General features: G+C 47.8%; 1 protein-coding gene across 1 annotated transcript in view; it reads right to left on the reverse strand.

The window, feature by feature from the left end:
* Nucleotides 1-2,564: 2,564 nt before the first annotated feature.
* akap11 (A kinase (PRKA) anchor protein 11) overlaps nucleotides 2,565-27,585 on the reverse strand; it is a 29,422-nt gene continuing 4,401 nt past the window's right edge. The window contains exons 2-13 of the mRNA XM_083641395.1: nucleotides 24,132-24,270; nucleotides 22,305-22,406; nucleotides 21,344-21,397; nucleotides 20,326-20,457; nucleotides 19,000-19,252; nucleotides 16,217-18,556; nucleotides 14,068-16,120; nucleotides 12,171-12,317; nucleotides 9,141-9,224; nucleotides 6,096-6,142; nucleotides 4,141-4,346; nucleotides 2,565-3,352 (exon numbers count right to left, since the gene is read on the reverse strand). Coding sequence (XP_083497521.1) covers nucleotides 3,167-3,352; nucleotides 4,141-4,346; nucleotides 6,096-6,142; nucleotides 9,141-9,224; nucleotides 12,171-12,317; nucleotides 14,068-16,120; nucleotides 16,217-18,556; nucleotides 19,000-19,252; nucleotides 20,326-20,457; nucleotides 21,344-21,397; nucleotides 22,305-22,406; nucleotides 24,132-24,194 — 5,667 coding nt within the window. The 5' untranslated portion in view covers nucleotides 24,195-24,270 and the 3' untranslated portion in view covers nucleotides 2,565-3,166. The remainder of the gene's footprint in view (nucleotides 3,353-4,140; nucleotides 4,347-6,095; nucleotides 6,143-9,140; nucleotides 9,225-12,170; nucleotides 12,318-14,067; nucleotides 16,121-16,216; nucleotides 18,557-18,999; nucleotides 19,253-20,325; nucleotides 20,458-21,343; nucleotides 21,398-22,304; nucleotides 22,407-24,131; nucleotides 24,271-27,585) is intronic.

Raw genomic sequence — 27,585 nt, forward strand, 5'->3', positions numbered from 1 at the left:
GCTGGGTGTGTGGGCTGAAGTAGCTGCTAGTGCTGGGTGTGTGGGCTAAAGTAGCTGCTAGTGCTGGGTGTGTGGGCTAAAGTAGCTGCTAGTGCTGGGTGTGTGGGCTAAAGTAGCTGCTAGTGCTGGGTGTGTGGGCTAAAGTAGCTGCTAGTGCTGGGTGTGTGGGCTAAAGTAGCTGCTAGTGCCGGGTGAGTGGGCTAAAGTAGCTGCTAGTGCCGGGTGTGTGGGCTAAAGTAGCTGCTAGTGCTGGGTGTGTGGGCTAAAGTAGCTGCTAGTGCTGGGTGTGTGGGCTAAAGTAGCTGCTAGTGCTGGGTGTATGGGCTAAAGTAGCTGCTAGTGCTGGGTGTGTGGGCTAAAGTAGCTGCTAGTGCTGGGTGTGTGGGCTAAAGTAGCTGCTAGTGCTGGGTGTATGGGCTAAACTAGCTGCTAGTGCCGGGTTGTGTGGGCTAAAGTAGCTGCTAGTGCTGGGTGTGTGGGCTAAAGTAGCTGCTAGTGCTGGGTTGTGTGGGCTAAAGTAGCTGCTAGTGCTGGGTGTGTGGGCTAAACTAGCTGCTAGTGCCGGGTTGTGTGGGCTAAAGTAGCTGCTAGTGCTGGGTGTGTGGGCTAAAGTAGCTGCTAGTGCCGGGTGTATGGGCTAAAGTAGCTGCTAGTGCTGGGTGTGTGGGCTAAAGTAGCTGCTTGTGCCGGGTGTGTGGGCTAAAGTAGCTGCTAGTGCTGGGTGTGTGGGCTAAAGTAGCTGCTAGTGCCGGGTGTGTGGGCTAAAGTAGCTGCTAGTGCTGGGTGTGTGGGCTAAAGTAGCTGCTAGTGCTGGGTGTGTGGGCTAAAGTAGCTGCTAGTGCTGGGTGTGTGGGCTAAAGTAGCTGCTAGTGCTGGGTGTGTGGGCTAAAGTAGCTGCTAGTGCCGGGTGTGTGGGCTAAAGTAGCTGCTTGTGCCGGGTGTGTGGGCTAACATTTGTGGAGCTGGCGAGTAGCAAGGGTGAGTGTGTGTCGTAGGGAGGGACGCGAGGAGAGGGAGGGGGGGTAGGGTGTAAGGTGACTGTGTGGAGCGTGGGTGACACAGCGTGTGATTCTGGGGTTAAGCTATGCGCACTCTGTAAGCTGTGGTCCGGAGGTGCAGACTGAAGCACATGCCTTTAATTATAAAAAAGACCCGCTATCTGCGTCACTGGATCTTCCCAAAACTGGACATGGGGGCCAGACTCAGATAACCCGCACGTTACACACATTCTACCATAACACCCCCCCCCCCCCTCCCGCTGCCTGGAGGGGAGCATAATCACCAATACTAGCTGCTGTACATTTGGCAAAATAAAGCCAATGCCATGGCTTCCTTCATAGCATTTCATGTTCGTGTAGACATGCTCTATCTTCAAAAATATATACTTCTTTCTTAATAGCAATTGACCCAGATAACACCTTCCACTCTAGAGATATATTTTACCAAGTTTGACAGACAAGGACACTGTTGCTGGCAAGCAAGCAAGCAGTGTTTCAGAGTATTAGAGTATATATATAAAAAAAGAAAGAAGCAATACCAATAGTGAGGCAAATCGTAAACCACTATCCTGTCAAATGTATCACACATTTGATCATGGGAACAAATTAGAATGAGGTAAATAAAATAAAAAAATCATACTGTATAATTGAGATGTAGGGTTTTAGAACAGTGAAGAAACTGAGGGCGGTGGTAAGCACTGTCATCAGCGTTTCACTGACTCTGGGAAGAGTCTGTGAATACAGTGGCAGCCACCTTGAGTTGCCGCTCCCAGCCGGCTGCCATGCCTAAGAAATGAACTTTGTTACACCACAATCTGCCCGGGATCTGGATGGGACCTGTCAGGGACCTGTCACGGATCAGCCGGCAATTCAAGGTGGCTGCATCGGTAGCAGCAAATCCACTTGTATTCAGTGCCAGAGACAAACACTTTAGCGGAGCACACTGTGAATGCCAAGTCATTATGAGTGGATTAATACCAGAATGGAATACTATGCAGAATAATTTGCCTTGCATTAGATGTTGATGTGATTCAGTGCATCTTGATTTCCCTTTGGCACCGATAATGCAAGGGTGTGGTGCGTGTGTGTGCGTGTGTGTGTGTGTGTCTGTGTGCGTGCGTGTGTGTCTGTGTGTGTGCGTGCGTGGTTGGTCTCTTAACGTGTGGAAACACCACCACAGAGGTGAGCTGTGGCTTTGACATATCCGCCCAGCAGCGATGGGGATTCCCTAACACAAAACACATTCTCTCAACTCACTGCGTGGCTCTTTGTGTGTGTGTCTGTCTGGCTCTCTCTGTCTCTATCTCTCTCTGTCTGTAGCATGAGCACAAGGGCAGCAAAGTGTGAGCGCTTCAACACAAAGATGTAGGTGCACGTACAAGATAGTTCACGACATCAACATAATGTGATATGCAGCCTAATATTAAAGAAAACACAAACTGCAACAACAAAACAGGAGGTGGGAAAAAAAAAATCCAAGACAAGTACTCTTGGTCACGGCATGCAATGCAAAACACACCCACAGCCGTGAGAATAAATTACATCAGCAGGTTGGGGTAGCTCAGGTTGGTCAAAAGCTCTATTATGAAACTACAGGAAGGTTCTCCTGTATAGAGCCAAAGTCACGCCCACTTCCGGGTTAAGCAAACGAACCAAGGGATTTCATCCACCATTTTATTTTCCATATACATTTCGTAAAATGCTTATAAAAAATAGTTTCACTTGGTGAAACCGAGTGATTTAGCTATATTTAGAATCAAGAGACTACCGTATATAACATTTTAGTCGGACCCAAAACTAAAAGAAAAAAAATATCAGGGGGAGAAAACAATCTGCTATCTTTTTTAAGTTTGGGTCTGAGTGAAATATTCTATGGTCTCTCCTGGTTCTAAATATAGCTGAATCACTTGCTTTGACCAAATACAATCATTTTGACAAGCATTTTACAAAATGTGTATGGGAAAATAAATGGCGGATGAAATCCCTTGGTTCGTATACCTAACCCAGAATTGGGCGTGACTTTGGCTCTCTATAAGGTGGCAGGTAAGTGAGAGGGGGTTGGCAAAGTGAGAGGTCCCTGTGCACTGGTGGCAATCACAATGCGGTGCAACACTGGTGGTGCTCACTAGAGGGCAGAGTTCACAGATAGACTGAGAGGAGAGGAGAGCCTAGGCGTGCTCCAGGAGCCACTGGAAGAGGGGAGTGCGGTGGACTTCTACGCCTGCCTGGAGTGGCTCCTCTCTGGGTGGAGGCTGAGCCAGGGCCTGGGTCTCTTCACAGTAGCGTAGCAGGGCTTGCAGCAGCTCTCCCACCCTCCACTCCCTCTCCCGAAGCCTTTGGACCACTGCTGGGAACTGGAGGGGCACATGTGATGCAGATGTGTAACAAATCTGCTTAACATTCACTCCGATTATCAATATGAGCGAATATGTTTTATCAAAGGAGTCCATTCTACAGTAATTACCGTATACCCTTCAATTGCTCCAGCTGCTACTTCTCATGCACCCTGTATATTTTTTTGTTAAATTGCAAAATGTTTAGGCTACCATACTTGGTTGTTAATACTCTTTATATCTTTATATGTTAATATCTTTGAATCTTTTATCTTATATTTATATATTATATATTTATTGTTTATATATTGTTGTATATTTCGTTTAATTTATCATGTTCCTATGTACGTTACTTGTATGTGCAAACATACCTTGGTGAAATAAAGAATTGTATTGTATTCTATTCTATTGAGCTTTGTGGCCAAATAACTGATTGTAAGTGACTGAGATGAATATCTAAGCTGTGTTTGCACTAGTTATGGAATTTCTGGAATATGACAGAATTTAGAGAGGCATATTCAATGCGGGGAAAGTCAGAGAATTTGATCAATTCTCTGGGGAAGTCAGGGAATATCAGGGATCTTTTTTACAATGGGTCTCTTTACAGGAATATATACCACAAAGCAGGCTACAACTTGTTTCACATATTCATTGCATTAGATGGTGGTTTTCAGTCATTTTTCACAGCAAGCCTGGTTGTAGTGGAAACCAGACAAGCAGACATTTCTAAGAGGAGAAACAATATAAACAAAGCTGTCTGTGTAAGGTAATGGTTACTGGACAGGGTCATAACGGACTGAAGTGTTCACCTGCTGGAGCTCTCTGTCGGGGGCGGGGCTCAGCTGAACCTGTGGCAGGTCAGCCATGGAGGCCGCCACCCACTGCAGCATGCTCCTGAGCTGAGGGTCAAGGGTCACGGGCTGCGGCTCACGGCCCAGTTCCCTGATTTCAGAGTTCGCCATCACCAGTAGGGCCCGGGGGGCCCGCGCCTGAGTCCTGTCCACACGCAGCGTCCCTGCAACTCGAGGAAGGGGGGGGGGGGGGGGGGATTTAATCAATATTCATTAGGGGTGGGCGATATGGTGCTAAAATAATATTTCTGCGATAATGATATTCTTGGCAAAATAATATTATGAATATTATTATGAATATTTTATTATTAATTTCAAGAACATACAATTGCAACAAAATAATTTTTTATTTTTTATATTTAATCAATATTCATTAGGGGTGGGCGATATGGTGCTAAAATAATATTTCTGCGATAACGATATTATTGGCAAAATAATATTATTAATATCATTATGAATATTTTATTATTAATTTCAAGAACATACAACTGCAACAAAATAAGTGTTATATTTTTTACATGTCAGCATAAGCGGTTTGTTGTACATGCTCTTTTGTAACCAAACCACTTCCACACTACTGTTACGCAGCATAATGGTGTGATGTCATTCCATCAACAAGTCGGAATATTGCCATTATCACAATATGATTTTCCCCCATTGTACTTGGCCAATCTCCCTCTGCCCCGGTCGCTGCTCCACCCTCTGCCGATCTGGGGAGAGCGGTAGACTAGCACCATTCTTCCTCAGACACATGCGCAGTTGCCAGCCGCTTCTTTTCACCTGACAGCGGGGAGCTTCACCGGTAGGATGTAGCACATGGGAGGCTATTCCCACCAGCTGCCTTCCGCCCCAAACAGGCGCCCCGACCGACCGGAGGAGGCGCTAGTGCCATGACGACGACAATTCTTTGACAATATGAAGAATTGTACAGACTCTTTATACAGCATCCGTTTTGAGGTGGTAAAGCCGGAAGTAAATCAGGTGTAACCAATATGGTTCCATTCCATTTAGGTGTTGCAGTGCCAGGGCCATCATTAATGTTATAGGTTATACCTGCTTTACTACCTCAAAGCGGTTGCTGTGAAAAGGGCCTATTATCGTGAACGCACACACTACAGATAATGTACACCATAATGTGCTAATGTACACTCTCTCGCTGACAGACAGCCGCCCCATGGGTAACATGTAGCCCTGCTCTGTTCAGTGCCTGGTTCCCACGCTCACACACCAGACCCAACGTGGAGCCTCACACACACACACACACACACACACACACACACAAGCGCGGGAAGAGTGACTGCGGAGGGAGTGGATGAATGAGCGTTAGTGTGGCCGAATGTGGGGGTGGTAAAAATCCCCGACTGTAACACAGACACACAGACAGACAGACAGACAGTCAGACAGACAGACAATCAGAGTCATACAGACAGTCAGAGAGACAGTCAGACAGGCAGACAGACAGACAGTCAGAGTCATACAGACAGACAGAGACAGACAGACAGTCAGAGTCAGACAGACAGACTCAGACAGACAGACAGTCAGGCAGGCAGAGAGACAGACAGAGTCAGACAGACAGACAGACTCAGACAGACAGACAGACAGACAGTCAGGCAGGCAGACAGACAGACAGAGACAGACAGTCAGTCAGAGTCAGACAGGGCCACGGCCAACTGTTCCGAATCTAAAGCAGTGGAAAGAACAAGACCTCAAATTAGGGAAAGAGGCCTATCTCTCCCCCCACCCACGTCCCCCCCTGCTGGCCAGCAGTGTGCTGCTATGTTACACCCTTTTATTGGGCCTTATTTTGCCAAATGCTGCATGTTGTAAGAAGAGGGCACGCAGCACGCTTACCATACACTCCAATCAATTACAACCCTCTATTAGTGACTCTGAGCCAGGCAGTAAAATCTCACCACTAGATTCCTCTCGGACTTCAGGCTCCTTGTCCTCGGTGCCGTCGCTGCAGGGCGAGAGACATCACACGGGTTAGAGAGAGAGAGAGGGGGGGGGGGGGGGAGGGAGGAGGGTGCATGTGAGGGGAGACAAACAACAACAAGCGGGCTCACTCTTAACAGCATGCACAGACACTGGCTGTCTCTCATATACAGCACAGCAGGGCAGCATACGCCACAAGCACAGCAATCCTGATCACAAGACGTCTTACAAGGCAACATATTGAGGAAATGTGTCTGTTGTTCCTGTTCCCAGACAGAATGTTTTCCTACACACCAGTTCATTCACATTCCAGCTTCATGTCTTTTGTGAGTTAGCGGCAGTTGTGAAAGTAGAACCCCCCCCCTTCCCATTTTCAAAATCTACTCAACATCCATACTGTTAATTGTGCAAATGTTTGCTGTGTGACATGCCAACAGGTAAACAGTCATTTCTCCACTTTACTTTTAAGATTGTTAATCACAGTGTTGTTGACACAGCCCACGGCTACAGACACTGAGACTCTGCTCCACGTGATGTGGCGATACTGTATCATTTTCTTTCAGGAAGGAGGACGTCTACAGAGGTTTTTCCACATGTACCGTTTGTTTGATATTAGCTAGGATGGTGCAGCAGTGAAGAAAGACACGGGGGGGGGGGTGCGTTCGTAAATCCACTCTGACGCTCTACACTGAAATGAGAGCGCGGAGGTATGGTACATTACAACTAGAGCTGGGTATTGGTTCCAATTTCAAGAATCGATTCGATTCCGATTCACAAGGTTGCGAATCGATTAATCCCGATTCGATTCGATTCCGATTCGATTAATTTCAATATCGATTTGGTTAGTGATACCAAAACGTGTTTTTTGAGCTGTAACCTGAATTACATGACTGTCCAGTTATGTAACACAGGGGTTCCCAACCTTTTTTGCGCCAAGTAGATACATGGGGGAAAAAAGCTGCGGACCGGTTGTCAATTTTAATATATTTACTCACCAGGTGGTGACAATGGGTAAATAACAGCCTTTTCATCTGTCAATAAAGACACTTTCACAATTATGCACAGTGATTTGATTTCAGCCTATATAATTTCTAAAAGTAGATATTAATGATCAAACATTTCCATTTATGTAGCCTACAGTATTTATGTTTTTGTTTAAACTACAAACATAAATAAACGTCAACTTGAAACTATGTTTCAACTACCACACACAGCATAATATTTTAGCCTATGTTTATTTAATTATTATTATTATTATTTTTTTTAATAAATAAAATCGATCTCTGGACATATGAATCGATAAAAATTGATTAAAAATCGGAGAATCGATTTTTTGAACCCAGCCCTAATTACAACGGTGCTCCCAAATTATGAACAGTCCAGTGTGCGCTCTGGGCGCTCGGAGTGCTATTTCCAAACGCACCCATGGTCATACAGCTGAGCCGGGGAGAGGGCTAAAGCTAGCAGGGATAGTTTTCATACTAGCTAGGTTGGTGCAGCAGTGAAGACATGGTCATACAGCTGAGCCGGGGAGAGGGCTAAAGCTAGCAGGGATAGTTTTCATACTAGCTAGGTTGGTGCAGCAGTGAAGACATGGTCATACAGCTGAGCCGGGGAGAGGGCTAAAGCTAGCAGGGATAGTTTTCATACTAGCTAGGTTGGTGCAGCAGTGAAGACATGGTCATACAGCTGAGCCGGGGAGAGGGCTAAAGCTAGCAGGGATAGTTTTCATACTAGCTAGGTTGGTGCAGCAGTGAAGACATGGTCATACAGCTGAGCCGGGGAGAGGGCTAAAGCTAGCAGGGATAGTTTTCATACTAGCTAGGTTGGTGCAGCAGTGAAGACATGGTCATACAGCTGAGCCGGGGAGAGGGCTAAAGCTAGCAGGGATAGTTTTCATACTAGCTAGGTTGGTGCAGCAGTGAAGACATGGTCATACAGCTAAGCCGGGGAGAGGGCTAAAGCTAGCAGGGATAGTTTTCATACTAGCTAGGTTGGTGCAGCAGTGAATACATGGTCATACAGCTGAGCTGGGGAGAGGGCTAAAGCTAGCAGGGATAGTTTTCATACTAGCTAGGTTGGTGCAGCAGTGAAGACATGGTCATACAGCTGAGCCGGGGAGAGGGCTAAGCTAGCAGGGATAGTTTTCATACTAGCTAGGTTGGTGCAGCAGTGAAGACATGGTCGTACAGCTGAGCTGGGGAGAGGGCTAAAGCTAGCAGGGATAGTTTTCATACTAGCTAGGTTGGTGCAGCAGTGAAGACATGGTCATACAGCTGAGCCGGGGAGAGGGCTAAAGCTAGCAGGGATAGTTTTCATACTAGCTAGGTTGGTGCAGCAGTGAAGACATGGTCATACAGCTAAGCCGGGGAGAGGGCTAAAGCTAGCAGGGATAGTTTTCATACTAGCTAGGTTGGTGCAGCAGTGAAGACATGGTCATACAGCTAAGCCGGGGAGAGGGCTAAAGCTAGCAGGGATAGGGGTAGCACAAATGACAAAGCCAAGCTACATGCCAGTGATGCAGAATTAGCAAGAGTTGAGTGATGCATCCCATGCTATATGCTACTAGCATCAGCCACAAGCAGGCATGCACATACACACAGTGTGGATGTGTGTGTAACACACATCCTGTCTCTCGCACACATGCACATACACACATCCTGTCTCTCGCACACATGCAAAGTGGAATCGGCCGTTTCCATTCGGGAGCTGTTCATGTTCAGAGCTTTGGTGTGGTCATGCAAGGCAAGGGGCTCCTAGTATGAGACAAAGTATCAATCAAAAAATACCCTATGAAATGTTTTCATTCATTTTAATATGATGAGACAATACTCAATTACTGTTGCCGAGGAGATTTCTCACTCGTGGAGCCTGCTTCCTCACTTCCTGCCGGCTTCGCATTAAGCTCTACGCACTTTAACCCTTTCTTTGTCTCATTCTAGGTGAGCCCCCCCCCCCCCACCCCCCCCCAGGTCTTAGTGGCGTTCGGTTGGCTCTGCCATGTGGGTGAGCTGCTCACCGACCTGTCAGAGGGGGAGGACAGGCGCTCCTCACACACCTCCCCCTCCAGGCCCAGACTGCTCCAGCTACTGCTGTTGCCGTTGCTGCTGGGGGGAGAGAAGGCAGGCAAGTGCAGCGCTCAGTATAACACCCGACAGTGACTTATCAGCCGGCTGTGTCTTTATCGTGATAGCTAACGGCAAGGCAAACAAACAGATAAGCAGCGGTTGTATCCATTATCCACTTTTGCAGCTTAAAAATAGTAACATGACGACTCCAGGTATTTTAATTAGCATCATCTCATAATACCAAAGGTGAGGTTCACACAACAGAGAATTCTTCCTAAATGATGCACAACTTTCCATCACACACGCCGCACAGAATCTTGTCTAATCATATTGTTGATAGGTAATAAGTTGCTGAAGGGGCTACAGTGTGAGATCATGACATTCTTGTCCTGACTTAATCCTGTTAATCCTGTGCATTCCAGCAGGACATGCATCTGGCAACACGGGCACAACAACAACAAACTCTCTCTATATAATTAGTCAATGATTAATTAGCCTGCTGGCTGCAACCTGCACACGGTGGCGTGCCGCGCACACGGGCAGGTTGAAGGCATGTAAAAATACCTCCCATTACCTCAACTCCAGCTTTCTCTGTGTGGCTTTGCCCTGAGTGGCACGGCGCTGACAGCTCGTTCGTAAGTCCATCAGCACACGCTCTGTGCCTCCATCAGCCCCGCCTTGATTCCCTCTGCTGGGCGGAAAGGGACGGAGCGGCCTTTTGATCGGGAAGACTAATGACTTACACATGCTGCTGGACTTTGTTCCCGTGTGGAGACGGCGCCCGGAGCGACGAGAACGCTCAAAGACACACCTTTAGCAAAATATTATCATGCCTTCACTTGGGCCTGGTGGCCAAAATAACTAGCTGCTTAACGCATTCTGCTCTTTCATTATCTTGGGAAGGAATCTCAAATGTTGATCAGCTTTGCTTCCATAGAGATAGCAGGCTGTGCCAGAAACGTCAATAGTCCACCCTGACTGGAGATAGAATGCCCCCTACTTTCTCTCTGTCACTCTCTCCACCTCTGTCTCTCACGCGCACACACGCACGCGCACGCGCACGTGCACACGCACACGCACACACACGGTGTCCATCTGAGCAGGGGGGGAACCAATTCCCTACACAGCTAGACTTGCTCCGTACCCCTGTGGTGCATTTATCAAACATTCTCAGAAGAACTTGGCTGCAGAAGACAGCTATATAAAATATATAACATAACCATGAGAGAGCTCACATGTAACGCAATATTTGCACAAATCAGAGGAAATTGCTTCTTGGCAGTGGAGCATACGTGAGGTTCCCAAACCCTACACTGTGCCCTGTGCTGGCCGAGGGGAAACCTCACGTCCGGACACGACCACAGGAGACTCCTGCTAAACCAAAACCAACAGCAGCCACAGAGGAACGTGTCAGTACTGCTCTCGACTCTGTCTCAGAGGACATGCGCCGATCGGATCGCTAATTAATGTCAGGTTAATAGGGTGGTTAGGGCAAAATTGCACCCTTGATTTAAACTTAATTCTCACTAGCAATGCCAACAGCTTCGGTTGTCGACTCAACTGCCTCTCTCTGAAGCTCTGTTCCCATATTCATCAATACACCAGCGTGGTGGTAACTTAACCAAATTTCGCTGGGGATAGCTTCAGAGTAGTGAAGCTATATTTTAATGTAGAGTACCTGCTAGCTTAGCTTATTTTCCAAGTAGCTTGCCCCAACACTGATTACGAGCCACCTCATGAAGATGCATTAACATCTGACAGATGCTGTCCAAGAAATAGTTTAATTAAGTACTTTAATGCAGTTAGTAGCTGGGTTTCCATCCAAAGGTATCGCAACTTTTAATCAAATTTTCAGAAAGTCAGCAAAAGAAAATGCTAAATAATGCCCGTTTCCATCCACTGCTATTTTGCGAATTACTGTTTAGAGCTGTCAATCACCTCGTGTTTGAGGCTGTCTGAGCTGCTGATCAGCTGCTAGACCCGATATACAGCTCTATTAAACACATCTAACGTTATTCATTTAAAGTTTCTTGATGATCTACAAGTAGACAAAGATACCATAATGCCATTTCTGGATTACCAGGTGCGACTCGGCAAGCATAACGTTATAATCCACGGAGCAGATAGTAAGTGAATACAATTTGATTCAATTCTAGAAGTGAGTCGCCTTAAAGTTAATATCCCAGTCTTCTTCTGTTTACCACGGCGTGTATTGTGCTGCGTATTTACCATTATTTACCGTGTGTAGCCCTATTGTGTAGGCTACACGGCATGTCATGTTTTGCAGTGATCAAGGCAAACTGCCTGGTTTTTGAATGGAGAGACAGCGGAATATCGCTTAATCTGTTTCCACCGCACGTTTCGCATTTTCCTTTTATCGATACACCTGACTTTTCCTCCTCCTTCAAGCGTGAAAACTTTTTTGCGAAATTTGGAGGCTTTTGCGCATTAGGCAGCGTTTCCACTCAGTTCTTTTATGCGCAAATTGAAATTTCGCATAAAAACAGGTGGATGGAAACCCGACTACTGTAACTTAGATGAACACAGTTCCTTATCTAAATGTACCATCCATACAGCATCTGTTAGATCCATACCGATGCATTTACTCATCGGATAAGTGGGTGAAGCAGGATGTTGTGTACTATTATGCATAACTATGGTGGAGGGGTTTGGGGTTAGTAGTAGTTTGCGCTACCCGTCACTGAGGTGGAGGAAGCTGAATGGTGTGTACTACATGATGTATCAATAAGGTGGAGGAAGCTAGTAGAGGTGTCGTCTACCTGTCACTGAGGTTGAGGAAGCTAGTAGAGGTGTCGTCTACCTGTCACTGAGGTGGAGGAAGCTAGTAGAGGTGTCGTCTACCTGTCACTGAGGTGGAGGAAGCTAGTAGAGGTGTCGTCTACCTGTCACTAAGGTGGAGGAAGCTAGTAGAGGTGTCGTCTACCTGTCACTGAGGTGGAGGAAGCTAGTAGAGGTGTCGTCTACCTGTCACTGAGGTGGAGGAAGCTGCTGTTGTCGTCTGGGTGCTCATCCTCAAAGCTCAGGTTAGACCAGCTGCCCAGACTGTCGTCCCCCACACTCAGGCTCAGCTGCTGGGACACAGTTGACTCGGTGGTCTCCCTGCCTGGAGAACTACAGACACAGATGGAGGGAGAGAGAAAGATAATTTATACAAACTAGCTCACTTGCTCTTATGACATGACTGATGACCACTGCGTGTCGCGGCCTCGCCTGCTCCATGACATCGTAATTAGGGCAATCACCCAATTAAACAATCTGGCTCCATCAGGTCACCCGCACAGCCCAGGGGCAGAAGCCATCGTCTCCATCCGGTTCCTCCCGATTGTACCTACTTATGCTCCCATCACTTATCCTCACACTGATGACACCATCACTGATGACATCATCACTGAACTATAGCCCCAGTCCAGCTCCGTCAGGTCACCTGCACGGGTGCCCTTTTACACACCCTTTCAGCCCGATCGCACGTAAAACGGCATAGCTGTGGCCGAACACTAGATAGATAGATAGATCATTTTCTATAACAGCGTCATGATGGTGTGTACTGTACCTGAGGTGTGAGTCATGGTGTGTGTACCGTACCTGAGGTGTGAGTCATGGTGTGTGTACCGTACCTGAGGTGTGAGTCATGGTGTGTGTACCGTACCTGAGGTGTGAGTCATGGTGTGTGTACTGTACCTGAGGTGTGAGTCATGGTGTGTACTGTACCTGACGTGTGAGTCATGATGGTGTGTACTGTACCTGAGGTGTGAGTCATGGTGTGTGTACTGTACCTGAGGTGTGAGTCATGGTGTGTGTACTGTACCTGAGGTGTGAGTCATGGTGTGTGTACCGTACCTGAGGTGTGAGTCATGGTGTGTGTACTGTACCTGAGGTGTGAGTCATGGTGTGTGTACTGTACCTGAGGTGTGAGTCATGGTGTGTGTACCGTACCTGAGGTGTGAGTCATGGTGTGTGTACCGTACCTGAGGTGTGAGTCATGGTGTGTGTACTGTACCTGAGGTGTGAGTCATGGTGTGTGTACTGTACCTGAGGTGTGAGTCATGGTGTGTGTACCGTACCTGAGGTGTGAGTCATGGTGTGTGTACTGTACCTGAGGTGTGAGTCATGGTGTGTGTACTGTACCTGAGGTGTGAGTCATGGTGTGTGTACCGTACCTGAGGTGTGAGTCATGGTGTGTGTACTGTACCTGAGGTGTGAGTCATGGTGTGTGTACTGTACCTGAGGTGTGAGTCATGGTGTGTGTACTGTACCTGAGGTGTGAGTCATGGTGTGTGTACCGTACCTGAGGTGTGAGTCATGGTGTGTGTACTGTACCTGAGGTGTGAGTCATGGTGTGTGTACCGTACCTGAGGTGTGAGTCATGGTGTGTGTACTGTACCTGAGGTGTGAGTCATGGTGTGTGTACTGTACCTGAGGTGTGAGTCATGGTGTGTGTACTGTACCTGAGGTGTGAGTCATGGTGTGTGTACTGTACCTGAGGTGTGAGTCATGGTGTGTGTACTGTACCTGAGGTGTGAGTCATGGTGTGTGTACTGTACCTGAGGTGTGAGTCATGGTGTGTGTACTGTACCTGAGGTGTGAGTCATGGTGTGTGTACCGTACCTGAGGTGTGAGTCATGGTGTGTGTACTGTACCTGAGGTGTGAGTCATGGTGTGTGTACCGTACCTGAGGTGTGAGTCATGGTGTGTGTACTGTACCTGAGGTGTGAGTCATGGTGTGTGTACTGTACCTGAGGTGTGAGTCATGGTGTGTGTACCGTACCTGAGGTGTGAGTCATGGTGTGTGTACTGTACCTGAGGTGTGAGTCATGGTGTGTGTACTGTACCTGAGGTGTGAGTCATGGTGTGTGTACCGTACCTGAGGTTGGCGGCCTGGCAGACGTTGGACAGGGCTGAGGTCATGATCTCAGTGGTCAGGCTCTCGGCATAGCTGGCCCCGTCGTGGCCGATGCCACTGTCCGCATTCAGGCTGGTGTTGCTCAGCTCACGCTTGGCCGTCTCCATCGCCGTAGACACCATCTCCTCAGCGAACGCGGCCCTGCGGTCCAGGTCGATGTGGATCTTGGGAATCTCCAGGCCAGAGAGTCGGTTGGCCCTGGCCTCACACTCCAGCTCATTTCTCCTCCTGTGGCCTACCTGCTGGTGGTGGTGCCTGCTGGGCTCGGTGCAGTAGGGGCACTCCCGGACCTGACCGTAGCGGCAGGCCCTCTCCCCCAGGGCTGGGCCCAACGCTGCGCTCTCAGACAGCCGCTCGGCCTGAGAGTGTTTGTCCTGGCCTTGGGCCCTCTGGTTCTCCCTGGATGGATGTCCTGTCGAAGCCAAGCTCATCTCCAGAGTGTCGTCCACTATCTTCCTGGCATAATGTTCTATGACCTGCATCACCCCACTGCTGTAGCCTCCATCATACAGGCTTCCTGTGCTGTGATAGTGCCTGCTCTTACCCTCCTTGGCCAACAGGGGGCAGGAGAAGGAGTTCCTGATTAAATTCTCTGCCATGTCATCAAGTTTGGATTTCTTATAGAGGCAGGAGTCAGTGAGAGACTTAGGCAGGCGGACAGAGGAACGCCGCAGCTTACGTGTGACATCACAGGTGATGTTGTACGCTAAGGACTCTGCAAAGTTGACCAGATCCATGTACTCCCTCTGGCTCGGCTCTTCGGAGTCCCTGCAGCTACACTGGCCATCCCCCACGGAGGGGGAACCCACTGTGCCTGCTCTGTCCCTGGGCGAGGAGGCCTCACTGCTAGGACCCTTCCATCCATTGGGCAGGGACTTCGAGGAGCGGATGCGAGTGGTGGAGGACCTCTGCTTCATCTTGCGGGCGGCATGAGCCAGGCCTAGTTTGATGGAGCGGTAGGCCAAACGGCTCGCATATTGGTCAAGGACCAACTCCCGATTGCCTCCCTCCTTTTTCAGCACCCTGATGAGGTAGCCGGCATATTCATCGGTCACACTCTCACAGCTGGGGTACTCTGAGGACAGGCCAGAGCTGGAGCTGGAGCTGGTGGTAGAAGTGGTGGCGGGTGGGTGGAAGACGGAGGCCAGCAGGTCGCTAGACCACTGCTCAGCCAGCCTCCCCACCCTCCAGTCTCTGTTCTGGTCTGTACTGGCGTGAGACTGTTGACGGTGGGGACATTCAGAGCCAGGTCTGTCCAGGCTTCTTCTCCTGAGAGCTCTGTGATGGGGGCATTGCTGTCCAGAGCCCACCATCCTCTTCACATCACTGATAACCTCTCCCGCCACCTCACCGGCGTACACCCACAAGGTGTTCAAGGTGTGCTCCGAGAACTGAGCCACACTATCTCTCCTCCCCTCGCTAGTCTCTCCCTTCTCCTCTGCCACTCCTAGGGTGTCCATCTCCGTTGCCATGGAGACGATGTGACAGGCCAACCGCTCGGCATAGTGGAGTGCCTCCTTATTGGACATTCTGCGAGCTGAAAGTAGGTTCAGTTCAGGCCGGCGACCGCACGTCTCAAAACGTCTGTGAGCACCACCAGCACTGCCTTCCGTTTCTTCTCCCTGCTCCTCCTCCTCCTCCTCCTCCTCATTCCCCTCTGCCTCCTCAGACAGAGACCTCATCAGTTTGAGCAGGAAGTCAGCCTTTTCCTCCTCCGGGGTGATGTCCTGTGGCCCTGGGCCAGGCTCAGGCTGGTAGTGTGGGGTTGGAGGAGGGGTGGCAGGTGAAAACTCCTTAGCCAGCTTGCCTTTCAGCTTCTTGGAGAACTGTTTGATCTGTTTCTCCTGAGACACCTCGCTGGGCTGCTGGGGTGTGGAGGGGGGAGTGCCAGGAGTCCCACCAGACTTTTGGCCCGAGCTGGGGGCAGAGTCATCCCCAGGGCTGGGCATCCTCCTTTGTCCACCCGTCTCTGTAGCCGACACGTCTAGAGTATCCTTCATCATCACAGGCACATCTAGAGTATCCTTCATCATCACAGGCACATCTACAGTATCCTTCATCATCACAGGATGCTCTTCAGCCACGGCTCTGGTCCTGGGGCCCAACTCACAGCTGGGTCTCACCTGGCTCTGAATGCCTGTCTGAGAGGGAGTGTGGAGAAGGTTCACCCCTGTCGCCTGCTCAGTAGGACCACCATTCCGTACATACCCAGAGTCTTTACTGTCATATGTGAGGCTCTCCATGCCAGCCCCCTGCCTCAGAGGGGAGTCTGGGGCCTCATCACTGAGTGAACCCGGCTTAGAACAAGAGCCCCTTCGGCTTCCAATAGTCTTAGTAAGGAAGTCGGCACAGTCACCGAAACTCTTTTTCATCTTAGTGGCAGTTATTAGCTCACAAGCCTCACTTACTATCATATCCACCATGTTGCCAGAGAAGTTGTGGAAGGGGGATTTTCCTTGGGAGGGCTCTCCTCCAGGGGCCTGGATCTGTGTTCCGTGGCTGTAGAGATCCGTCTGTGTAGATGTGGTGGTGTCAGGGGAGGCTACAGTCACCAGGCTTCTCTTAGGGCTGGTCTGTGAGGTGTGGGCCAAGCTAGACTTATACTGACAGATCTCTTCAGAGGTCTGGAGGTGGGAGAGTGCCTGGCCTGCCTGAGGCACAGGAACACAGCTGGCCATGCCGGAGACAGTGAACAGGGCTTTCTTCACCGTACAGGCCCCATCCTCTCTTGAGGGCTCCGGTGCTGCAGCAGCGGAGCTGGCATGGAAAACCTGGTGGCTAGCAGAGGTACTGCAGGTGTGAGTGCTGGTGTCCTCCGCACTGACGTAGCAGATGTTGTCCAGGGAGACACAGATAGCCGCTTGGCTTGTGAAGGCAACGTCGGCCTGGGAGAGCTCTATGAAGGCTTCCTGGAGAACCGACTCAGACAAGTCTGAAGCATAGGAAGACACCACCTCCTCCTCTTCCTCCTCATCTAGTGCACAGCCAAAGGACCAGTCACTTGGGGTGAGAGGGGTGGAGGGGTGGGAGAACTGACACACCTCCATTATGCCTTCAAACACCAGCTCCTCGGCCAGGTCAGCAGCAAAGCAGGTCACAGTGCTGTGGAAGATCTGCTTTTTGACTGTCAGGAAGTCTTTCAGTGCCCCCGACATGGCCTCCCCGACCAGGAAGCCAGCCAAGCCATTGATGGCCCGCTCCTTCAACACGTAGGCACGGCGCATGCCAATCTCATGGAAGGCCATCTGAAACACAGAGGAAGTGAGCCTGGCAGCCAGGTGGCAGAAGGTGGTGGTGCAAGAAGAAACACCTTTCTGTAGGTCTCGCAGGGCGCTGCCCAGGCTCATCTCCACCAAGTCTGTGGCAAACCTCTGAATGCCATCCTTCAGAGACTGGGACTTCTGCTGCAGCTTGGCCACTGTCACGGTCTCCTGGATCTCCGAGAGCTTCATCAGGTGGCCTGAGGGGTTCTGGAACTCCTTGTGGCAGACACAGCTCAGATTCTTGTTATTATCAATGTTAACAGGAGACTGGTAGCCACACACTGATCCCAGGATCTCTTTGGACAGACTGCTGGCAAAATCTGAGTAGGTCTTATAGAGAGAACAAAGATCCTGCGGTTTCTGCAGCTCTGAGCTGTCCCTTACATCTGCTTTCCAGAAGTACTCCAGTGATCCGCCAGATTCCCCCAAAGGACTGAAGGCCGAAGAGCTGACAGGGCTGAAGAGTGGACCCCCATTCTCCTCTGAGGTCTGCACTGGCCGGGGGGAGTCAGGGACCTCCGAGAGGGGTGAGTAGGGAGAGCCTGGTTTAAGAGGAGTGGGTTTCTTCACATTGGCAGGGAGGGTGGGCTGGTCAAAGCGGTGTGGGTTCATGCCCTTTGTGGAGCAGCCCCTGGACACATATTTGGACCCTGACCCACTGGTGCTAGATTCAGAGGGTTTCTTCTTCTGTTTGGTTGGGGCATTGGTGGCATCCAGAGGCAGGGTGAGCGTGCAGCTCTCAGAACTCAGCTCCTCAAAGTCATCAAACTGGTCGAAGCTGTCAAAGAACTCACTGACTTCAGAGTCGGAGTCTTCCACACGCTCTCTGGGCCCCCCTGGCACCTGGGGGATGTCTAACTTGGCCAGCAGGCTTTTCTGGTAGCCCACCTCATCTAGGAATATGATTGGACTGGGGCTGGAGCAGTCCGAGTCATCCGATTCGCTGACATGGGTTGAGGGGGAGGGGAGACGAGCTCCAGGGTTGCAGTGAGTCCACTGGGATTCTAAATCTGATGACCTCTGCACTGTGACAGACACCTCGGGGCCTGGCCTCTGTTTGGTGGAGGAATTATTGGAGGAGGAGCTTATGATAACACGGGAGCCTGATAGGTCCTTTCGTCTCTTGTGGGCGGGGACTGTCTGGGATGCTACGTCACGCTTTTTCCCATGCTGATAGGAAGCCGCACCTGTGGAGAGAGACAAAGTAGAACGCTGAAAAGGCTGATTTTGTGCGTACAAAGAGGTGATAAGTGGCATACTCGCAACAAAAATTATGTTAAAAAGAAGGGTGAGTGAGACAAATGTCACCTCTCGAACCATCAAGTTCATTTTTCATCCACTTTTTTTCATTTTATTGATATCATTTTATTTACATCTTTTCTTTTTTCTTTAAAGTTGGAAAAAAGTGTATGCCAAGTGCAAACGAATACTGTATATCGCTGCCATCTAGTAGTGAAAAGTAGGACATACTTTTTAATTCCTGACATTTCTTATTTAATTTTATGCATAGATTACACCTTATTTAATTGAACTGCATTCTAAATAGATTTTTCAACAGTAGTATGTTCTACTGATGCGATCAGGAAAGCCTCTACATCAGAGACGAGAGGCTCGACTTATGTGAACCTACAGGAACTGTCTCCCGCGTTGTCTTCCTCCAGATGCTCCAGGGCCGTGACAAAGTCATCCTCGATCGACGAGACCGACTGGTTGGTGTCGTCTTCCTCCGGCTGCCTGGGCTCGGCCGAGCCTCGCTGAAGAGCCTGCAGCTCCAGGGCGTAGCGGACACCCGCCATGTAGCGTCCCAGCAAGCCCACCAAGGAGGCTACACTGGCCTGGGAGCAGAAACTGTGCCTCAACACACACACCGTCTTCAAGCAGCACTGTGGACAGGCAGAGGGAGAGAGGGAGGGAGGGAGGGAGGGAGGGGAGAGAGAGTGTGAGAGTCAAAGGGTAGAAAGAGAAGGTTAGAAAGTTAAGCTTGGCTGGCGGTTTATTCCTTTTGCCAAGGTACAATCAGCTCATTTAGAGAGAACAATTACAACATGTGTAAGCAACTGGCAAGATTGTCAATAGCTGTCATGTCCCTGAATCCCCTAGAACAAGGCGAGCTAATAATCTGAGAGCCTTAAGCTTTTGCAAACTAGCAAGAATCACACGGGGGTTTTCTTTCTCCTCTTGTCTTACAGGAGGGAGGGAGGGGGGCTGGAAATGTCTTGTTATGTCTGCACTCTGATTGCAGGTTGATATGTTGCATATGCAGAATACAGAATCACTTAAAGTTGCCAGTTGGGTCTGTGCAGCAGAGGGGCGGGCAGTCTCGCTGTCTGCAACACAAACTGACAACACAAACCACAGAGTGGCCCGCAGGGCCTGTCTGAACCCTACAAGTGCACACACAGAACCAGGAAGGAGAAGAAGGCTGCGACCGTGGGCTAAAAAAAAACCCAAACTCTGTCCGTCTCTCCCACCTGCATTTCTCTGGAAGAAAATCTCACACGTGTTTACATGCAGAGAGGGATAAGGCCTTGGCCCGGAAAAACAACTTAACAGTCAACAACAGGAACTTTAGGAACACATTCCAAAAGAAATTCCACCTTAAAAAGTAATTTAGTCGACTAGTGAGTCCAAAATTGGAAACATCTGCCAGAGTGCAAATGAGGTGAGCCAATATTGCATGTTTCCAGTAAACATGCTTAAAGACGTTTCTTGCATTAACTATCTTGAGATTAGTGGCATGATCCGCCTTGCTTCAAGATAATGTTGAGAATGTTTTGTTTGTTTGTTTGTTTTAAGGAAATATTTTTTACTTAAGATGAGCATTATTTGCAGTGTACAAAGGAATTGAGGCCTGTGTATTTGCTCAGTATCCTCAAACACCCCCCCGCGCTCACTTCTGCTTTACTTCTCATGCTGACTGAGCACATTCCTTTAGCACGGAGCGTCTGTCATCTACCTGAGCCCCAGGGTCCTTGCACTCCCCAAGCCTGTGGGAGTCTTTGAGCAGCAGAACCTCATCATTCCTGAGGCCGTGGAGGTGGAGGGACCTGAGAAGCTCACACAGCTCCCCTGGCAGAGATGACAGAGCCTGGGGAAGGAGACCAGCACATTAGCCTCTGGCTCAAGTGGCAGACTACTGGTCCAGAGCTGAGCGTTCAATAACAAGACAGCCTATAGTATCCACCTTATTTTTGAATGCCCCGCTGTAAAATAATTATGGGTGGAAGGTCCGGTTTAGAAAGTGATTGATTGTCGCAGCTGGCGCATTTCCTCGTTAAAATTTCCGACGCTGGGGGAAAAAAAGTTGCTTGTCACAACAAATAACACGTCGTTTGACGACATATTTGAGGGAATGCAATCATTTTATCTATCACATCCGCTATTTCTGTTGCTCTTTGAATCCACGAGATTTTTGCCAAGCTGGACGCGCTACGGGGGTTTAGGGTTCAAATCGCTAAACTGGAAGTCAAACTGTGGGAGATTGTTGCTCACTTCACAGAGATCTACGGGCTCCAGTATGTTGTGTCTGTGTCAGCAACGTCACGGGGGGGGCAGGGAGGATTACACCGGAAGAAGCACCCATATTTCACATAAGGCAAATAAGGTGGATACAGATCTCTGAGAATACTGATCCTACATTAGCACTCCTCACATGACGCTCTAAATGTAGCTGCAAAGCAGAATGTTTAGTCTCTTATCACAATCAATTTTCATGATTAATGTTGTAGAATGGAAATTGACAGCCAAAAAGTAAACAGTGAACCACTTGAAGAAAACCACTTGTGATCAAAAGATGGAGCCAGGAGTCAGAAGCCATCGTAAATGATGTATTCACAATAGATCTTGGCCAAGAGATGCACTCCTGTGTATCCATGAATGGGTACACAGGTTTACATGCAATGAACAGAAAGTCAAACATACTTATAGGGCATATATCAGATGACATCTGTCTTGTATATGCAAATAATGCTCACCTGTAAAGTGACATCGTCCCCTTCACAGTAACCAGGAAGACACACAAAATGGATCTGAAGGAACAAAATTGATGGTCAATATTTAAATCAGAATCAGCTGTATTGGCCAAGTACTGGCACCATGTTTATATGATGGATGTCCAGTCAGGTGATATGTTTAGACTCGTTCTTTATTGCAACTTAATGAAAGTAAAGCTTGTGCTTCTTCTTCTGCACTCTCTGCTTTTACTGTAGCTTTGCTGCGTGCTTGGAATGCTGACTGCCACCTGGTGGCTAACTCTTGTAACAGAGGGGCAGCATTTGTATTAATAAAAGATAATGGAAGTAAATGCATTTGTTTATTTTAATTATGGATCATAATACAATGCAATTCCAAATGCACTTTATTGTAAAAGTAGCCACACAGTGAGAAGAAAATAAGTGAGAAGAAATAAATGATGTATTGGGGGAAAAAAGTGATGCATTGATTCAAGATGTATCAATAATCTTTTTATCATCGAATCGTAGCCCTCTGAATTGAATCGAATCACACACACACACACACACACACACACACACAGGCTAAAACAAACATTTATACAATATATAATAAGTGTGTGAAAAAAGCATCTATTTTTAATACATCTATATGAAAGGAATGTATGTACAGTATACATGTATGCATAAATAAGCTACATGTAGAAACAAAGACTCGTACATATATATTATCGGGTATTGCAGTTATTCACCGTTCAATGTAAGTCTCTCAAACTTCTACATGACTAAGCTGTGTGTGTGTGTCAGTGAGTGAGTGAGTGAGTCTACATGACTAAGCTGTGTGTGTGTGTGAGAGAGAGAGAGAGAGAGAGAGAGAGAGAGAGAGAGAGAGAGAGAGAGAGAGAGAGAGAGAGAGAGAGAGAGAGAGAGAGAGAGAGAGAGAGAGAGAGAGAGAGAGAGAGAGAGAGAGAGAGAGTGTGTGTACCTCAGTCAGTCTCAGTGCGTCTCTGGTTTGCAGCTCCAGCCCGACACTGCAGAGCTCCTTCTTGTTCCTCAAAAGGCTCTTCACACCACTGTCACGCACCGTCTGCAAACAAACGGCCTTCTTTTAGACAAGCTATTCATTCAAGCAGAGTCACTCAACAGACCTCATGACAAACCAAAGAGGTCCGTTTCAATTTGCTTGCATTTCTCCCCTACTGTAGCAGTCACTAGAGGTCGACCGATATTGCTTTTTCAATGGCCGATGCCAATGCCGATCTTTAGAGAGAAGGGCGGCCGATGGCCGATATATAATGCTGATTATTATTATTTTTTTCATTCGATAAAATACGATTAAAATAAACTCCTCAAAAAAAGTTTGGAAACGTTATTTTGCTCGATTTCTCCCCTTTAATAATACCAATTGGTATTGTATTTTATATAGTTGGAAAGCCTGATTAGTCACCTTTACAACGGGGTACAACTTGTAAGGATTGTGCATTCGTGGAATGAGAAACACACAGCTAAACGTGTGGGTAGCGCCCCCAAAAAATGTGCAATATTCTTCTGTTGGTATTTTTTTTTAAAGAAATCTAGTAGCCTAGATTTCCATTATCCATTCATGCACATTGAAAATCGAATATAACATTATACTGTAGGCCTACATCTAATATAAGATGTTATCTTAGCCAGTACAGTAACATGTTTTTGATTATTCTTTTTATTAAATAGAAAAATACATTGGGTTATGCGGTATAGATCTCAGTAGTGACTGGTAGGCTATAGCGAGAGAGCAGTATGTCAGAGAACTCATTCATGCACTGTTCTATACATTAACAATAATAATAATAATAATAATGTAACTGTTTAGATTTGCTGTCATTTGATGGGAGAAGTGTGTTTGCAGAAGATGGTGGTGACTGAGGAAACGTAACGTTACAGTAGGCTCATGGGTGCATGAGAAGACTCACATTCAGTGGCGGACTGCATAATCGGGCATGTCGGGCAAATGCCCGGTGGCCTGGCCTGGCCTGCCAAAAAAAAAAAAAAAAAAAAACGTTTTTTTTTTTTTTTTTTTTTTTGCAGGCCGATGCCGATTAATTAAAAATGCCAATAATCGGCCCCAATTAATCGGCCGGCCGATTAATCGGTCGACCTCTAGCAGTCACATGCCAAAGAGAAGAAGACTGACTTGACTGTTGTGTGCATTTGCCCAGAGGTAGCCTTCAGCTCCCTTTACAACTGGCATCAACATGCATCATGGCTCATTCAGATAAAGCAAAGCCACATCATTCCAGGTGTAAATGCACCCAAGACATATTCAAGATCCGATCACCTATTCCACCTACAGAGGAGACACATCTGTGGCCACATTAGCAACAAAGTGTCAATGCAGATTCATTGCACATCCTCTGAATCCACATTGTGACTTAAGAAATGGAAATAAGTAACCAGGCAGGCAGCTCAGATACGATCATACTTGTCAAAAAGCAGGCAAACAAGTGAGACAAGTTTCAAAGGATGTAAATATTACAAGTGAAAGTATGATAGTACACAACAATCTCAGGAAAATACATTTTGATTCCAATGAGTATACATTGGACGTGCCTTTAATGCCAGGTGTAAATGCAATCCGGCTCAAATCAAACCTTTTTTGGTATAGTACCTTTTTTGTATAGTACTATGACAGTAGAATAGTATGTAAGAGGGACATAAAGCAACACTGGGGAGCAGAGCCTGAAAACTCCCTGCAAAGACATGATGACATACTAGAGATGGTGACAAAATAACAACAACAATAATAATAAAATCCATATCCTTGCAGACGGACCTCTTTCCGGATGGAGGCTCTGGTCCTTAGTGGGACTCCTCTGATACGGGCGCAGGCATCCATAGCAATTGGGCTGGATGTGGCTGGCTGGCTGGCTGGCTGGCTGGCTGGCTGGCTGGCTGGCTGGCCCGCCACTCACCTGCAAACAGAGGTGCGAAAGGGGGGAAGGCAAAGAATCAAAGAGTGAGTGAGGGGCCCTTTACACGAGGACACTTTCTGGAAGAAACGACACAATAGTGTTTCCTTCTTCACACCGTCTCCCTGTTTACATGAGCGCTGTTGAATTTTTAAAACGCCGTAATGTACATGCCGGGGCGCTAGGTGGCAGTGTGATCACCTTATTCTTTGCCCATACAAGGACGCTTCTGCATGAAGTAATTTCGTACTCGTCTTTCCTGTTTTAAACACCGAAGTAGAGTACGCCTTCCGCAGTCATTTAGACTTGCCAAAAAGCTGTTTTCAAGCTAAAAAAAAACCCAAACTGTTTTAAAGTTTTAATATTTGTCGGGTGAGAACGTAACATGTGAGCAGTTTATCAGAATAACGCCTATTGGAAATCTTTAACGAGCAGCGAGGACCGGGAGCGCTGAAACCCTACTGTAGATAGGCTACTGGCAGTGAGAAAACACTGTCGATGTGCTTTTGTAACTAACGTTAAATGCCGACCGGGTACAGCCATCGGCTCCTCACAGCAGTAACGTTATGAACATGTAACTGAAGTTGGCCCCAGTGTAGCTTAATTCTGAATGTTGCTAAACTTCATTCATACTGACGTTTTATTTTGAAAATGGCCGCCAACTAGCGCACGGCTATGGCGTAATCGCGTGTGTGTCGCGTGTGCAGGCACGTCAGAGTTCCCGAAATGAGCCGTCTCAAAGCGATTACATGGAGCGCTCAGCGGGAAGCGTCACCAAGAATTTCACTCTGCAGGGTGGTTTCAAAATGTGTCGTTTCCTAAGCCCAAATTCGCCGTCGCCGTCTAAAAGGGAGGCACTAACGATACAATAATTCCCCGTCACCATAGGAAACCGTCCTCGTGTAAAGTGCCTCTGAGAGTCCAAAAGAAGTTTAGAGAGAAGACCAAAAATCTTCAAATGAGGAGAACAGGCTGAGGTTTAGAGCTGCACAATAAATCATATTTTCATCGTCATGGCGATATGAACATGCATAATAAACACATTGCAAAGACTGCCTGAAACTCACTTAATAATAATAACAAAGATGATTTTGTTTACACACGCCATGCTTTCACACTCAGCATGCCATCATTTTGTCTTGTGTTGTTATTCCAGCGCACACCTTTTCCCTTGCGCACATGTTCCTCATATCGTGCAGGGCAGACCAGGATTATATCATCGTTATATATCATCATTTTCAGTCCCACATGACAGCTAGGGTTCCTTCTAAGGTCAAGTCATAGCCGAGTTCTCTCTCCAGTTCTATCTTTAGTAGTCAAGTCTTCAGTGAGTGAAAGACAATACAGCATTCGATGTCAATGTCTCTCTATCACTCTTATGTGCTAACTCTGCAGTCTCACCCTAAACCACAGTAACAATCACATGACAAAAGCAGTGATGCATTCAGGGTCTGTGTGTAAAGAGAGAGAGAGAGAGAGAGCTGTTGCACCAGGTCTCTAACAGGCCAGGGGTTTGAGTGCGAGGATGAGTTAAGATGAGCTAAGAAGAGTCAAGAGATACGTCGATTAGGCGGCCAGTCGTTAACTGGACTAAAAAGGTTTCTTACAATGAGATGGACTCAAGCCTGTGACACAGATTACATCACGTTTGACTCAGTTAGGAGGAGAGGAGATACATTGCATGTTTTGAGCCCGCCTCAAGAACAGCCAATCTACTATAGACGGTTTTCACCAGAGCGCAACCCCACAGCACTTCCTTTTTCTCAGCATTCGGCAAACTGCAGAAATATTCACTCGACATCGTTACTTTTGTTTTCGCCGCTCAGCTGTATAGACGGTTTTCACGGAATGGTCAGTCCTGCACTTGAATGTTTTCTTTTCTTTTATGTCCATAGCAAACACTGCAACAGGAAGTGAGCGGGGGTTCAATTTAGAATGTTTTTGTTGTCAAGTTAAAACCGTCTATAGGCCAAAGTGTTCTAATCAAGCTCTTAAAAGTAGACCTCGACTTGTCCTGCTGCTGAGGTTAAGCTTACCCCGCTAGCCGGGCGCTTCTCGCTCATACTGAGCATTAGCGCCCGGCGAACGTCAACGCATTTCCCATCAAACAATATCAAACAATCGTGCCGCTCTCACGTCTAGGTATAAAAACCAACCCTTACCTGAGCCAAACACGTGAAGTGAAGACGCTATCCGATGCCCAACATCCTCTTCTTTTAAATACATATAGGTGCCTCTTCCAAATTGTGGCAAAAAAAAAAACACTTTTCTGTCTTTGAAAAACCGAAAATGATTCATCTGGAGCAACGACTCACTGTTTACTCACTGTATACTCACTAATGCCCCCTATACTTGGTATATTATTGGTATAATGGTATTGCACCTACCTACATTTTCGGTTTTTCAAAGACAGAAAAGTGGATTTTATGCAACAATTTGGAAAAGGCCACTATATGTATTTAAAAGAAGAGGATGTTGGCCATCGGATAGCGTCTTCACTTCACGTGTCTGGCTCAGGTAAGGGTTGGTTTTTATACCTAGACGTGAGAGCGGCACGATTGTTTGATGGGAAATGCGCTGACGTTTGCCGGGCGCTAATGCTCAGTATGAGCGAGAAGCGCCCGGCTAGCGGGGTAAAGGTTAAGCTATAGTGGGCCTTGCTCTCTTTGATATTCTTGAAACAGTCAGGCCTGCATCAAAGATCAAACAGCAAAGCAAGAGAACACGGGTGTGTGTGTGTGTGTGTGTGTGTGTGCACGCGCAGCTCTGAGTAGGGGAAACACACTTAGTAAGCATGAGAGAGCGGCGAGAGAGGGCAAAATATTTACAGTGTACGAGGACGAAAAGTTTCCCAAGAAATCCAAGCCTTCCCCTTTGAGGTGTTGTCCAAAGCAGCTAGTTGAGTCTAGACGCAGGCAGCTAGTTGTCAGGCAGGCGGTCCTGATCGGCCCATCCTGCATCCTGACAAGCAGGAGGTGGAAAAAGTGCTGGCTTCCTCTGGTGATCCAGGACCTCCTGGCTTCTCACGGGTGCTTTGGTGGGCTGTTCAAGAACAACAAGGCCAGCCACCGCTGCCTAACCTCAACTATGCCGTGCATCCCAACTCACTCATAGGAAAGGCAGGCAGGCACACACACACACACAGTGACGCCTGTTATGAACGTGACTATCTACAAAGGCAACAACAGTGTGTCGTTGGCAAATCAGCTTTTTCTTTGATGGTTGGTTCACTTGGCCTCCGCATTCAGTAGTGTGTGAGAACCAACTTCAAATGGGCCTTCATCTCATCTTAGCCACAGTATGCCACCTGTATTTGGT

This window comes from Poromitra crassiceps, assembly GCF_964638095.1.
Source record: "Poromitra crassiceps genome assembly, chromosome: 8".
NCBI lineage: Eukaryota > Metazoa > Chordata > Actinopteri > Beryciformes > Melamphaidae > Poromitra > Poromitra crassiceps.